At 38.9% G+C, this 15559-nt stretch overlaps 1 protein-coding gene across 3 annotated transcripts in view; it reads right to left on the bottom strand.

Annotated features, from left to right (window-relative positions):
• Positions 1-15559, bottom strand: part of TANGO6 (transport and golgi organization 6 homolog) — a 152257-nt gene that overhangs the window by 54229 nt on the left and 82469 nt on the right. For all 3 annotated transcript variants that reach the window (XM_006203733.3, XM_072967614.1, XM_072967613.1), the window contains exon 15: positions 11407-11547. In XM_006203733.3, the coding sequence (XP_006203795.2) occupies positions 11407-11547 (141 nt within the window). The remainder of the gene's footprint in view (positions 1-11406; positions 11548-15559) is intronic.

The raw sequence follows: 15559 nt of genomic DNA, 5'->3' as shown, positions 1-15559 counted from the left end.
TGAGCTCGAAGATTGGTTTAATCGGTGTATAAACTTTCTGTTTACACAAAGCCGCCCTACAAGGAAAATCTACAATAACTGACTCTACCCCAGTGTTACTGACAAGACAAACAGATTAGTTCTCCTGAAAAGTATGCTTGAGAAAGTAACAGCCTTCAGAAATGTGGTGGAATTTTCTCGAAGGGCGGAATTAACAAAGTAAAGCCTAGAAATGTGATCGCAAGGAAGGAAAAGTTCCAGGTTTATGGCAAGTTATTTTAAAAGATGAAAGAAGAAAAAAACTCGATATTTTAAATGAAGGAGACTTTACAATCTATAATGATGAAAGTATTAAAACCATTCCAGTAACTTAATTAATTTAATTTGCTACATAAGTGTTCAAACTCGTTAAAGCATGCCCAAGAGTTAGTTAGCCTCATAATATTGACAAACATAAATCAGGAAGCCTGTGGCCTGAGAATACAACTTCATGTTTAAATTATTAACAGAAAAATCCCTCAAGTGCTACAAAATCAGTCTTTACCACATTGGGTCCAGCACAAAGAAAACCAAGTTACCTTCTTTCTAAAGGGAATATTCTATTTCAGTTAGAGTGTTGGTGTACTCTCTTGCAATTCATTAAGTCAAAGTGAATGCAAGAATTGATTTCACATCCAAGAATCTATTTAAAAACTTGAAAAGAAAAGAGAAAATCAGAGGTTTAAACAGTACTGTGTCCTTTCATAGACACAGTAAAGAATCCAAATTAGTGCTTTAATTTACCCTAAATTGGAATTAGGGGCATGAGATGAAAAGACAAAAGTATGAAGACACTGAAAATAAAAGTAACTGCAGAGTAAAATACTGGAACATTCAAGCACACAGCTGTCCCTCAGCACCCATGGGGGACTGGTTCCAGGACCCCTCAAGGATATCAAAATCCGTGGAGGCTTGTGTTTCTTAGTTAGCCTTCCCCATCCAGGGGTTTGCAGATGTGCGGCCTGCAGACAGGTAGGGCCGACTGTGTGTCATCTTTAAAGAAAGGACTCTTTGCCAAGGGCATCATCCTGGATGATGATTCTTGCAGCTGGTGATTTCAAAAAAGAAATGCAATATCTACTCAAATCTATTTAAAGAGAGCTAATTATAAAGGTCAAGGTTTCTGCTGTTTAAGGTAGGATGCAAAGCTTGATTTGGGGAGAAAAAAACAAGAATGATCTGAAAGATGAGTGACTTCTAAAGAAACTTTGTTGAAAAGCAAGCGATGAAGGGCTGCTAAAGAAACATATATATGTACTTGAATAATGTTTACCTTAAAATAGGGGTCAGCAGACTTTTTCTGTAAAGAGCCAAACAGTAAATACTCTGGCTTACAGGGCCAATTTCTGTTTGTCATTGTAACTACTCAACTGTGCCACCGCAGTGCAAAAATAGCCATAGACAATATATAAATAAGCATGACTGTTTCCATAAAACTTTATATGGACACTAAAACCTGCATTTCATATGTCACCAAAGATTATTCTTCTTTTGCTTCCCCTCCCTCCAACCATTTAAAAATGTGAAAAGCATTCTTAGCTCATAGGCTGTACAAAAGCTTGCAGCAGGCCAGATTTGGCCTAAGGGCCGTAGTTTGTCAATCCCTGCAATTTCCCAAAGTAAAAGTCCCATGACTTTTTTGTTGTTGTTGCAGAAATTAATTCCTTGTTGCTACTGCGGTCACCAAGGTAAATTTTACCTCTAAGAGTTTATGCCAATATCAGGCAGCTGATTTCTTAATTTCACAGAATAATTTGGCTTTTAGAGTCTCCATATTAATTAAAAAAAAGATTTTGATTAAAGCAAACAACTATTAATTACAGTTGTGATGAAGGGCACGATCTTTATGATCAGAAAGATATGGCTCTGAGTCCTTGATCGAGCACCAACAAGAAGTGTGGGGAAATCACTAACTACTTTGAAGCCGCTACTTTTTAATAAAATGGTAATAGTAATAATAATAGGAATCCCTTTTAGGGCCATTTCAAGGATTATGTGAGAACATGCATATGAAGTGATTAACAGAGAGACTGGAATATCATAAGTACTCAATTATAATTTGTATTCTGGCATAGGACAGGATGATCACATGTTTTGCTTGTCTGAAGCACCATTTACTCAAGGTTGGCTTTTGCCTTGAGAGGATGGAGCAATACACTGCACTCACTCAAAAGTAACAAGAAAATACTAGCAACCAACATTTATTCACCCCTTACCATAAAAGATGCTGGTTCTGAACACTGCACACATATTCTCTTTTTAATTTCATAACCACCCTATCAGGTAGCTACTATAATTATCCCCATTTTACAGACCAGGAACAGAGAGGTTATGTAACATGTTCATAAATATTAAATGTTAGAGTCAAGAGCAAAACTTGGAAAGCTATGACTCCAGGGTCACAGTGCATACCTCTGACAGAGAAAAGGTAAAATGTACTGCAAGGCTGAGTCTGTATGTCAAATTCCTACTTACCTGCCCAATGGCTGCTATTGTAGATGGTCCTACTTCTCTACTTTGGTATCTTGCAACCCCACCACAGTAATTAATATAGTGGTAACTGGATCTCTATAATGATACTCAAATATCTGTAAGTGATTTTATATATATTATTTCACTTGAGCCTCTCAACATTTCTATGAGAATATATGGGTGGATTATACTACGTACAATTGCTGGGTGGATTATAACTCCATCTCCATTAAATGTTAAAAAAGATGACAGTCTCTCATTTCTTCTTCTGAACTGCCTATAATATCTACTTTTTCCTCACCATTCTCACAGACATCCCTCTAATCAAAGTCTTCATCTCTTCATGCCAAGGAATACCACAACAGCCTCCTAGCTATCTTTCTGGCTCCAGTCTCTCCTTTCTTCACTCATCTTTCATGCCTCTGCCAACCACATATGCATATCTCTCATCAGGTTGCTTCCTTTCTTAAGACTCCATAGTGATTCCCAAATGCCCATCACATCAAGTCCAAACTCCTCTGCCCAGCCTTCAAGGCTCTCTGGGGTCTGCCCACCCTATCTAGCCTTACCTCCCCAAGGCACCCAACACAACTTGCTGTAGGGAGACAGGTCAAGTTTCATTCTCCATTCATAGCACAGGCATCTAACCTTTGTTCTGTTCTCATGCTTTCTTTCCTGTCTGGGGACATCATTTTCCTTCTTTCTCATGTGTAAACCTGTGTTGGACAGCCATCATCATCTCTTTCCCAGATTGCCCTATTAGTCTCCTGCTTCTGGTCTTGTCCCATTCTCATCCACCACAGAGCAGACAAAACGATTTTGCTAAAATGTTATTATGATTAATTCTTTCCTCTCTAAAATCTCTCAGGAGCTTCCATTTAAAGTCAACATAAATCCAAATCCCTTAACACAGCACATTTGACTCTTTATGATCTTGGCTTCTTGAGCTAAGCCAGGCTATTGAACCTGGCTGGAGTTTGAAAAAGGGCAAAACTGATGACTTTATTTACTCCCAAAGCAGCAAACAAAGGGGACAAAGATTATGAATAAGATAAGCATTTAGGTGGGTGAATATGGCCTTCCACTGTCTCTCTTGGATCTCAGGGAAATGCGCTGAAATTCAGGATGTGTAGACCAGACTGAAAGCAGCTTGCAGCTAAGACTAAAAGAACTGAACTGAGATTTGAGCTACTGCCCACTGCAGGCAAGACAAAGTTTCAAGTTTGAATCTAATTTAATTGTCTGCTAAAACAAAAATTTAACAGTGTTTGGAGGACAATAGGAGAATCCATAGTGTTCCCAACAATACTTCATAATCCATTCATTTTGAAAAATACAATTTTCTTTGTTTGACAATAGATACTGCAGAAGGTTCAAAAAGCCCTATCTCACCCACAATTTTAGGAAGTCATCTATGAGTATATAAACAATTTAAAATATAAACAGTACAGTGCAGGGAACTATGTTCAATATCTTGTAATAAACTTTAATGAAAAAACTATGAAAATGAATTTATGTATATATATGCATGACTGGGGCATTGTGCTGTACACCAGAAGTTGACACATTGTAATTGACTGTACTACAATAAAACACTTTTTTTAATTAAAAAAATAAAAAATAGCAAAAAAGGAAATAAATATAGGAAACCTGGTAATTTTTAAATCACTTGGTGGTGTGCATTTTAAAGGTAAATTAGCTTATCTCAAAGATACTGTCCCTTCTTTGTAAATATATACTGATATAATTTTATGTATTTCTGTATGTATGCATATACTGAACAATTAAAATTTACCAATTATTTGCTTTCTTTGTGTTATATTTTTATTAAACAGACCAATTAGAAAATTTTTAAAAAATAAAATAAAAAATAAACAGCCTTTAACCCAGTGATTCCACTTTGGCCAATACTAATCTTACAGAAACAAAGGAAAGTGGCAAAGTGGCATTTTCTAAAGTGGCAAAAACATTGCTGAACTAAAACATAACAATTAAGCAGGCGATATGGAAAAGAGCTGACAAAGCACATGAAATAAGGGTGTTCTGTAGGTAGTTAAGAGTTAGAAATACACCCTAAAGCCCAGGACCTACCCTTTTCCCGGAATAGAGAGTAACTGGAGAAAAGGTGCCTTCTAACCTAGGAGTCTAAGCTGCCTTGCCCTAGCAGTCCCCATGTCATTCTAGTTGCCATGGTGTACTCCAATAGAGACCTGAGATTCAGTTCTCTCCCCTCAGTCCTCATCCCAAATATTAATTCTTATCTTCCGTACAGAGTTCCCTGCAGGTAAACTCTTCAGGTGAAGAAGCAACGTGAATATGGCTTTCTATTTCTGCTCTCATTTTTAGAAGTTTCTGACCTAGAGTAAACTAGAACCTGTCTGAGCTTGCTGATTAGAAGACTACATTCTGCCTCTAAAAATAAGTGCTGTTCTTTGTATGTCATGATGGCACTACCAGATCTGAGGTGCTCCTCTAGGGCAGCAATGGGTTCACAATGAGTCATGCATCCACCCTTCCTTACATCAGTCCCTCCCTGACTTCCCTCGCCTCATCCACCTGCCCACCCCCAACATTCTCTGACAGGTACCTCCATTCATTCTCGGAGCAAAAGTATACATTTTAGAGATGGTTGGTCAGGGTTAGAAGACTGGTCTGAAGCCATGGAATAATTTTTCTCTGTGAGACATTAGCAGTCTCATTCACTGCTAACAAGAGTGCCTATCTCTGGAAGCAACTCAGTACTAAATATCAAGAGCCTTAAAAGCAAGCATATGATTTCATCTAGTAATTTTCCTTGTGGGAACCAATCCTAAGGAAAGAATCAAAGATTCACCAAAGGATTTATGCATAAGAATAATCAATAGCATAGTTCTCATAATCCTCATAAAGTTCTTCATAACATAAGGAACCTGAACCACCTAATCAAACAATAATATCTTGCTAGAAGATAAATAAAATTATGATAGACTTAGGTTATTAATTATAATAACAACCAATAAATATTATATTTTCAAGAACTATTTAATTACATGGAAAAGTGCTTATAAATAATTCAAATAAAAAAGTAGCCTACATACAGCATAATTACAAGTCTGAGAAAGAAAAAGAAACTAGAAGGAAACATGAAAATAAACAAAGGTGGTTAATTCTCAGTGGTGAGACTGTTGGTGATTACTTTTTTTTCACTTTTAAATATTTTCCAAATTGTCTAAAATTATCATGTATTACTGATACAATTAGGAGGGGAAAGTCTATAAGTAGATTTTAAAGTTACACGCCTCAAAAAAAAATTGACATGAGGAAGAAAAAGAGAAAGAGGAACAGAAAAAAAAAAAAAAGAGCTACTCAGTCTGGGCTTCAACCTTCAATTCTGGCCAGATTAGTATTTCCAATTTAAAAGTATTTGTTAAAGTGAACTACACTGATGCTAATCTAGGCAGACTTGGCAAGAAGCATTTCATTTGATCCTCAGAATTTTGCTGAAAAATTCTCCTTTTAAAGTGTGAGCTCTAATCCTTGACTGTTGTTTACTGCTGCCAAAATCCACAACGGCTAAACTCCCAGACTGGTATCCAATTATTCACACATTGAACCTACCTTTTCACCTTAGTTCAGGCTATGCTGTGAGTTGAAAATCTCTGAAAGCTAACATACAAAAGTTGTTTTTCAAAAACTGACCTGCTGTGCTGTGATAAAGACGAGGAACTGATGTAGCCCCGTAGCGCACTGCCTCATTCAACTACAGGGTCCCAAGAAGAAAAAAGATAGGCAAGACCATTTTCTCTGAGCTCCCAGAATACCCCTACACACGCTTTTCCCTAAATTAGCAGGTCACCTCACAGAGATGATTGTGTATGGGTCTCTGACTAGACCATCAGCTCCTTGGAGGAAGAGGCTGTGGCTTTTTCACACTTCTATTTCCAGCCCCAGGCATGGAATCTGCCATTCATCAGTGCCTACTCAAAAAATATTTTTGAACTGAACTACGTGATGCCCCTACTCCCAAGAGTAAGAAAAAAATATATTCAAGATAAGAGACTTTGAGCAATAGGAACAGCTACCAAATAACCCAGGAATTTATATAATTTAGAACTTGACAAAAGCAGGAAATTAAATTAGAATTCAGAGAATGTTTGCATATTACTATATCCAAACTTTGTGGAAGTTTTTCCATAAAGGACTTCTGATCCAAGCTTGGGATTCAAGTAAGAGCCACATACAAATAAAAAGCAATTTTATTTATTTCTCTCTCTTTTTTCTTAGAATGTGAAATAAATATTAGCAAAGGATATAAAATATTCCCTAAATACAAGGATAATTTTAAAATATACTTTAGTTCTTATTATGGTCCACCAAATGTGAAAGATAGGCAAAAAAGGTGTATGTAATCACTTCAAAAGTAGCCACAGGCTCTAATAAGGACATACTCCTACATTCAGCAGACATCAAAAAAGGCTACCCACTGAAAATTATGCTCATAAGATTGGTATAAAATAGATAATATTAGCCATGTGCAGAAGCTTCCACATTCAAAAGAATCTGTAAACGTATTACAAAAAGGAATAAGTAAATTTTTAAACTCTCTCCAGTGAGATGGCAATCTAAAAAGTAACTGAGAAGTGAGATAGGCTTGGATTTGGTCCAGGCCACCAGGATAACTGCACAGGTTGAGTACTGTACAACTCTAGGCCATGCCATTCATACAATGATGCCTCTTGGAGTTTTTGCAGCTGTGAACAACCTGTATAACTGCATGTGGCAGTCCTGGACTATGTAACATATTTGAGTGATTATATAAAGCAGAAACAGAATGGCCCACATGAGCTGTAGAAAAGGGTGTATCAACAGGAGCCCTATTGACATACTAGGCCAGATCACTCTCGATTTTATGGGGCTGTCGTGTGCACTGTATGAAGTTGAGCAGCATCCCTGATCCACACCCACTAGATGCCAGTAACATACCCCTGCTCCGAGCTATAACAACTACAAATGTCTCCAGACATTGCCACTATCCCCTTGAAGGCAAAATGCTTCCCCCTGCTCCCTCATTTAAGAATCACTGGTCTAAAGGAACAAAGAACTGGGTAGTGTTTGCCCAGCTCTGTGGAAGAGAGAAAAGATACTGCATCTGGCATATCTGAGAAAGGAGTGTAGTCTACATCAGATCAGGAGTAACACTCTAGCAATCTCAGAAGGCAATACCCTTACAGATGTATTCAACACTCTGCTTTAATTCCACTTGTCAAGTATTGTGCCGATTACCAATTCAATACCCTGGGCACAGTCATTTAATATTATACATTCAAAAGAAGTTTTAAAAAATGCAGTGACATGTAACAGTCCACAGGTTATTGCTAACATTGACACTGGGCCATATAAGAGGGAACAGACGGATAAACATTTGGAGTGATTGGTAATTTAGCAATGTGTTAAGATTAAATTTCTAAAAGCACAATAAAAACTAAATACTTCCTTAAATAAAAGAAATCCTTCAACAATATTTTCTACGTTGAAGAGTAGAGAATAAAATTCATACTTATATAATCTTGGCTTAAGAAAGCCTTTCTATATAAGAGAGAAACCATAAAAGAAAAGATAGCTTTGCCTACATCAAAATAAAAAAACTTCTGCATTTCAAAACAAATGAAACAGAATATATGGACAAAACTAAAATGTAAACAAACCCCCCAAATATTTACCATATGAACGTTAGTCGTTCAAGATCTCTAAATATATAAAGCTCTTATAAATTATGTAACAAAATGGAACCCCAGTGGAACATTCCAATGGAAAAATGGAGAAAGGACAGAAAAAAGCAATCATACACACACACCACACACACCACACACAAAAATTTAGCCAGTAAATATGTGAAAAATATTTAACTATATCAATTGAATAAATGGAAATAAAAACACAGTATAATTCTTTATATATCTGCTTGATAAAAATGATAATACACAGCATATACAGTGCTGATGAGGGTACAAATATACTTAAACATTGAAATATAAACTGGCACAATCTCTGGGGAAGATAATTCAGCAATGAATATGTTTTAAAATATGCACATGCTTTCAACAAATTCTACTTTCAGAAATTTTTCCCAGGAAATTATCATGGATCTACACAAAGATTTAGCTACAAAAATAGTCATCTCAATGTAATTCATAATAGTGAAAAATTGGAACAACCTGTAAGACAGTCAGTTGAAAAAAATTATGATACATTCAAATGATATACAATCATTAAACATTATAGAGGATGTGGAAAATGTGCATGTTAATGACAGGAAAAAGATGCTTAATGACATGGGAAAATGTTCAGGATGCAGTATTGGGTAAGAGACTAGGTCTGGAGTCAGACTGTCTGGGTTCAAATTCTGGATCCATCACTAGTTAGCTGTGTAACATTAGACAAGTTAGTAACCCTTTCTGTATCTGTTTCCTAATGGGTAAAAAATATAACCCCTATGAAATAACAGTAACAATCTAGGCAGCAAGCACCAAATAGTTACTTACAACCATTAGGAGGAAGGTTGATGGGGAATTTTATTATAGATATATCCTATTGGAAATACCACTGATCAATCTCCTCATCACTAAAATGAGACAACCAGACACCATGTGTCTCCTAATGTCAAGACAACAGGAAATACAATACACTGCACAGCCTATGAAATATTCTTGCACCACAAAATTTGACCCAAACTTACCCAAGTATCCAGATCTATCAGCTTACTGGAAACATGGGGATTTAATTCCTAATTTTAATTCAAGGAAAATAAAAATAAATCGATGGTGATACAAAGTCAGAAGAGTGCTTACCTCTAGGGCAGGTATAGAGTAGGAAGGGAAAAGAGGAAATTTTATGGGTTACAAGAAGTTTCTCTGTATTGATCTGGGTGGTGGCAAATACATAAAGAACTATGAAACTACACTATTAAAGTAAGTGTACTTTATATATTTTACTAAATGTATTTTGATACTTCAATTTTTTTTAGTAGAAAAGGGAAAAAAAGCTCCTACTGATTTTTCACCATCACCTAGTGGCAGAAAGAAAAACAGGTGTGGTTAGGGAACTGAAACCAAGAGGAAGCGGTAGTGCAGTGCACCCGGCTTCTCCCTGTGGGTCTTGTTCTCCCATGGAACTCACTGCTGCAAAGAAGTTAGGGGTGGGAGGGCACAAGGCCTGGGCCAGTGAAACTAGGGTACTTATTAAAGAAGCCTTACACTGTGTAAGGGGAGACGAGCTTAAGCATTTCTACACCACTAGTTAACTAAGGATACTCGTTATGTTGTAAAAACGGGCTTTAATTTCACTTAAAGGATTTCAATAAGCCATCTCATCTCTGCACCTGGACAAGTTGGTAACGTGAATTAGAAAGTAGCAGTTAAAGCTAAGGCAATGTTTATGGCTGGATACTTGTTGGTGTAGGCTACAGGAAGATTAGGACTTTGAGAATTGATGGAATATGCTTTGAAAGACGGAAGGCAGTTTTGGAAATTGGGCTAATTATAGGAATATGTAAGGAGGAGTCAGGTCTCTCTCCCACTCTATCTAGTCCTTCATCCCCACCGTCACTCTCATCACAGGAAGTGATCTGGACTGGCCTGTGAAGACTGAGAAATGTGCATTTTCAGAGTTCATCGTCCCAATGGTGGAGGTCTCCCAGAAGTTACAGAGAAACTACATGTTATGTCGAGGCCATCTACATATGATACACATTCCTTCTCAGCTCCGACAGTCACAGTGACACACACAGATGGAAGTCAGAGGTTGCACTCAATCCTGTGACACTTTAAGCTTAACTATTTACACCTAATGTGAGAGAATGGTTTCTCACAATGGTGCACTTGTTTAAAATCCATATTTAAGACTAAGGCAAATGTAGAAAGTTGGTCTTTCTTCCAGGGCAGAAAAAAAAACTTTTAATTTCACTCTTGTGAGATTCTCCTTTCACTGATGAAAAGATTTAAGTGGTTGGAGATCTAGGTTCCATCTTAGCCAGAAGGGTCACCCAAAAATTAGGAAAATTAAGGGCTGTGTTCATAGAAATAATGTGTGACTATGTGGAACCTTGGAAATGCTGGTAAAGGAAGAACTCAATGTGATTTCTTGATGTAAGTGGCAAAAAGCTAGTTTGTTTTCCAAAATCTTCCCCTAGTGGGAAAGAGCAAAATTTAGTCTTTACAACAACACCGTATCTACTATTAATACCCTCATTTTATATATGAGGACACTGAGGCACCAACAGGTTGAGAAATGTTCCCATGATCACATAGCCAATAATCATCAGTTTGGGACTTGATTCCAGGCACTGTGACTCTAGGATCCATGGTCTTACTTACTACTCTCAGCTTGTGTGGTTTTGAGCAACTTCTTTTGAGTAGTAGGTTCAATTATTAGCACTACTATTTACCAGCTGGGTAAGTCTCGAACATATTGTTCAAGGTCTCTGCACCACAGTTTCCTCATCTAGAAAAGGGTCTAACAACAGCCTCTTTATAGGAATTACTGGGGAAATTAGAAGGGGTTATACATGTAGACGACCTGCCACGCAGGAGTCATTCAACCAGAGTTAGCACCCTTCCTTCCCTGTCTGACATCCCTCTTCTTTTCATGCTCGCTGCTGCTTGGCGAGTGGGAAACGTATCATTTCAGCTCTGAGGAAAATCAGGGCCCCAGCATAGTTCAGGGGAGGAGACCAAGCAGGTGTGGGAAAGTGGGCACTATGCTGCCAATCTCTTGGTGAATGCTGGACACATGCTAAATCCTTGAAGAGGAAGTAGCTCATCTCAGCCCCCAAACTGTCCTCACCTTGCTAGCATAACAAGCCTCCAGGTGCACAGACTTTGGTTTCATAGGCGTACTGCTTCCAGACCCCATTCCAGACAATAGAACAAGAAAACTCACCTAATGCCCTGACAATTCGCATCAGGACTTCCCCGACTTTCATTCTGGTCTCCGGTGTGTGCTTGTCTTCCCCACTGTCATACTGAGCCAACAGGCCAAGCAAGATTTTCTCAGGGTACACATCTGAGAGTAGAGCAACCCCTGGGGTTGAAAATAGAAAGAAATGATTCATTACTGTTTAGCACTGAAAGGCAAATAAGCCCAGACACCCTGTGCTGGGATGAACACAGAGACACCTAAGCCCAATGGTCTGTAATTCTACCAGAAAGGGCTGCCCTTTACGTGCAGTGACAACCTTGCGAGTGGAAAGCACGTGGGTGTGGGAGTTCACACTCCCGGATTCTCCTAGTCTCAGCTCTGTATGATCTCTAAGATCCCTTTCAGTGATGATTTCTATGATCTATGGATTTTAGACTCTCGAAGCAGAGGCTGGATGGTTGCACAGCATGGCCGGGATTCACACAGCAGTGGGAGGAGTCTGGATTAAACGCCCTTGAGGGAGCTGAGTCTGAGACTCTAAGGTTCTACGATTAGTACTGTCCCTGCCAGCACAGCAGTGCTTCCTGTCTTTGCTGCAGCTTTCCATCTCAGCATTGAGTTTTCTCCGTAAAACTGTCAATGATGAGAGCAATTTCCATAAGGAAATAAGGAATACAAATTCTGGGCATGCTCAGTAGTTGACCTATGCTTACGGCTGAGTTCCCTCATCAGAAGTAGGGAGGATCCTGCTCTTGACTCCCCCTTCCTAGTACCTGCTTATGCTTCTCCCATCACGCCAGTACCTCCGAGATGTGTAATCTGCAACAGTGTTATCATTATCTGAGCCCAGCCCCTTATCCAGCAAACTTCACAGTGGGTGAGAGAAGACAAGAGATATGACCTAAGACAGGACCAGAAACAATGCCCTTGGTCTCAAAACTATATAAATGCAAATTCCCTTACTTGGGTGAGGGGAGAGGAAGGTTATATATTTCTAAAGAACAGTGAGGAAAAAGAAAAGAAAAACAAACAAAGGAAGGAAATTTGGGCTTCAAAATATGCCCAGAGTGAGAATCCTTCTCGCCATCTCTACCTCAACCACTCTAGTTCATCATTTCTGGCCTGTTTTTTCCCCCAATAATCTCCTAATTGGTCTCTCTGATTCTACCCTATTCCCTCACCGCAGCTGGAACTATCTGGTTAAAATGACTCAGGTCTTGTCATTCTTCTGCCCAAACCCCTCATTAGCTTCCCTTCTTCCCTGAATATGAGCAGCCCCCACCCCCCACTTGCCTTCGCTCTCCCTCCGACCCCATCTCTTACCATACTCTCCCTTGCTCACTGCCCTCCAGCAACCCTGGCTGGAACACCTCGCTGTTCTCAGAGGAGACCAAGCTGCTTCGGGCCCAGTGTCTTTGCCTCACTTCCTCTCTGCCTAGGCTGCTGCTCCTCCAAGTAGCCTCATGCCTTGCTCCCCAAAGCCCATCATGTCTCTGTTCAAATATCACATTTATCACACATAAAAATGGCAGCTTCCTTCCCCTACCACTCTTTATCCTTCTCACTCTGCTTTGTTTTTCTTCTTAGCACTTAACAGTACCTGAAATGCTATATATTTGTTTATTTATTGACTGCTGTCCTCAGAATGTGAATTCTACAAAGTCAGGGATTTTGTTTTGTTCCTCATTATAGCCTCAATGCCTAGAAGAGTATGAGCACATAGCAGGTGCTCAATAACTTTGCTGAATGAATGAGTGAATAAAGGGTTCAAAGATACAGTCTAGACGTAAATTCAAGCATTAAGAAATAGAAGGTGGGGAAGGAGTAATATAAATGCTTGAGAAATCGGTAATTTTTTTTTATCTGAGTTTATCTTTCTCCCATTTAAATTGATAATCTTGCAGGCAAAGTCTACATATCATTTTCTATGTTACAGGTTGGGATTCCATTCTCTTATAAATCAGCTGCACACAAAGGCGATACACCTGCTGGGATGCACCTGTCTGCCCACTCTCTTTTCTGCCGTCCTCACTCCTACCTCTTCACTGCTTCCCAAAAGCCTGGGAAGTCCCTGTATATGGTCCTATGCCACATCTATCTTCCTTTATGTGGCTTCTAATTTTACACAAGCAGAAGCTCTGCTCCTAAGGGAGCTTCAGGCTATGGCAGAACCTGAATTAGACAGCCTCCCTGTTGGCAAAATGTGGCAATGCATTTGTAGTTCACCCTATTACGCAAAGCAATGGGGAAGTTTATGGAGGTCCAAGGTGAGGTTAGAGACATCCTAGCATAGGAAAAATGTCTGCAGCTAAGAAAAGGATAAATGAATTGTTTACTAAGGGAGAGAAAGGAAACAGCTCCCATGTTCTTAAAGAGCCCAAAGGAAAAGTGAGTTGACAGTTGATAACTGCAGTCCTGGCAGATGTTCTATCACTGATCTATCACAAGGCCTGGTGTGTATTATAGATCTGTAGCAATTATAACTAACTTTCATCAGAAGTTTCCAATTCAGAAATCTGGTGGATTTATTTCCTTTTAGGAATATAGTTGTGACTTTATAATGGAAAGCAGTGGGAAAAATGGAATTTGCCTTATGAAATTTTGACCTATATCTAGCTTTTCTGAAAAACGTCTATAACTAAAGTCTCTTCTACTATCATTTAAACTTATTTTCTCTCATTAACCTTTAGCAGAGAACAGTTATTTACTTCTAGGAGCATATCCTGCTGTGTACTTCAAAACCAAATGAGCTCTTGGTTTCCCCTCTGTAGCAGACAGACATTTTGGTTGCACACAGCATCTACTCTGTCTTCCGGTAACACCACCTGCTGTTCCTTCCCTATTCTCAGTCTGTGTGGTTGAAGTGAGGATAACTACCCATCTTCTCTCTCTTCATGTGTGAACTCATATGGAGGGAGCCAGTTAGGCTATGCCATCCCATCCTCACCACAACGACTAGTTCAAGAGTAGAGGGTGAGACTTAATCCTGGAGCCCACATTGGACCTGCTAAGAAAGATGAGCTCTTGGAAGGATTTTTTGTGGTTTTGTTTGTTTGTTTGTTTGCCTGTTGAGAAGTTATTTATCTGCAGCTGCCAGTGGCCATCGTGTGGAGAAAGTGCACCCAAAATGGGGCCAACACCGAGGAGGGTCAAGCCAAGAGGGGAAAGGAAAAAAGGACGAGAACCAGCATCATGCTTTGAGCCCCTGGATCCAATTATACTTCGACACACTAGAATTTTTGGATACATAAGCCAATAAATATCCTTTTATGCTTATGCCAGTTTGATTTTTTCCAACCAAAGGAATCCTAACATATCCTTCTTCAGATTTAAAAAAAACTTCAGATTAAAAAAAAAACTTCTCCTATAATGCCAAACATTTAATTTCACCAAGGAGCTTTGAATTCTGCCAATCTTACATTAAAAGGTTGCCAAGAGCAAAGTACAATTTCCTTGCTTCCCACAGTCCCACATTAGCAACCGTTTGTCTTCCTGCTGGCCTGCTCCACAGACTGTTGCCAAATGCTCTCTGACTTCACTGAGTTTACCTCTTGGGATACAGTTGCTACCTAGGAGTTTTTAAATCCCTACAGGATAAGGGTTCCTTCCTTACTCTTACTCTTAAGAGACTCACATGATGGTTAAGACTATATAACAATTTAATAGGATGAGATTTTGTGTGGCTGTTTCTGTTTCTTCTTTGAGAAGTTTTTTGAATTTTGACAACTGAGGAAGCATGGCCACATCCTTCACGTGACCTTTGGTCCCTCCTTTGTAATTTGAAAATGGGGTAATTTCTAGGTCAGCACAGGCTTTAAGGAAACATGACACATCAATTCCTCTGGCAACAAGGACCAAAGGATTGTGTGAGAGATACCTGCTCCTGCTCTGATCACAGGAAAAAGACTGCATTTCTAGATATGGTACAACAGATAAGATATACAGAAGGCAAAGGTGAACCAAAACTGGCAAGAGCTCATGAAAGTCTTCTGATCTGTGCTTTGGGGCAAAGCTTTGGATATAAACAAATTAACCAACTGAAAAAATTTTATTGAAAGTATTTCATGCAACAAAATAGAGACAGTCAACTTTGTAAGATAACTGGTTTTTTTTTCCCCAAAGACTTTCATTACAAAGCCAGAAATGTATTCTAATCCAGTGTTGATTTCAAGTG

Source organism: Vicugna pacos, chromosome 9 (genome assembly GCF_048564905.1).
Source record: "Vicugna pacos chromosome 9, VicPac4, whole genome shotgun sequence".
In the NCBI taxonomy this organism is placed as follows: Eukaryota; Metazoa; Chordata; class Mammalia; order Artiodactyla; family Camelidae; genus Vicugna; species Vicugna pacos.
Note: the sequence above shows the minus strand (reverse complement) of the source record. Positions and strands in the feature narration are given on the sequence as shown.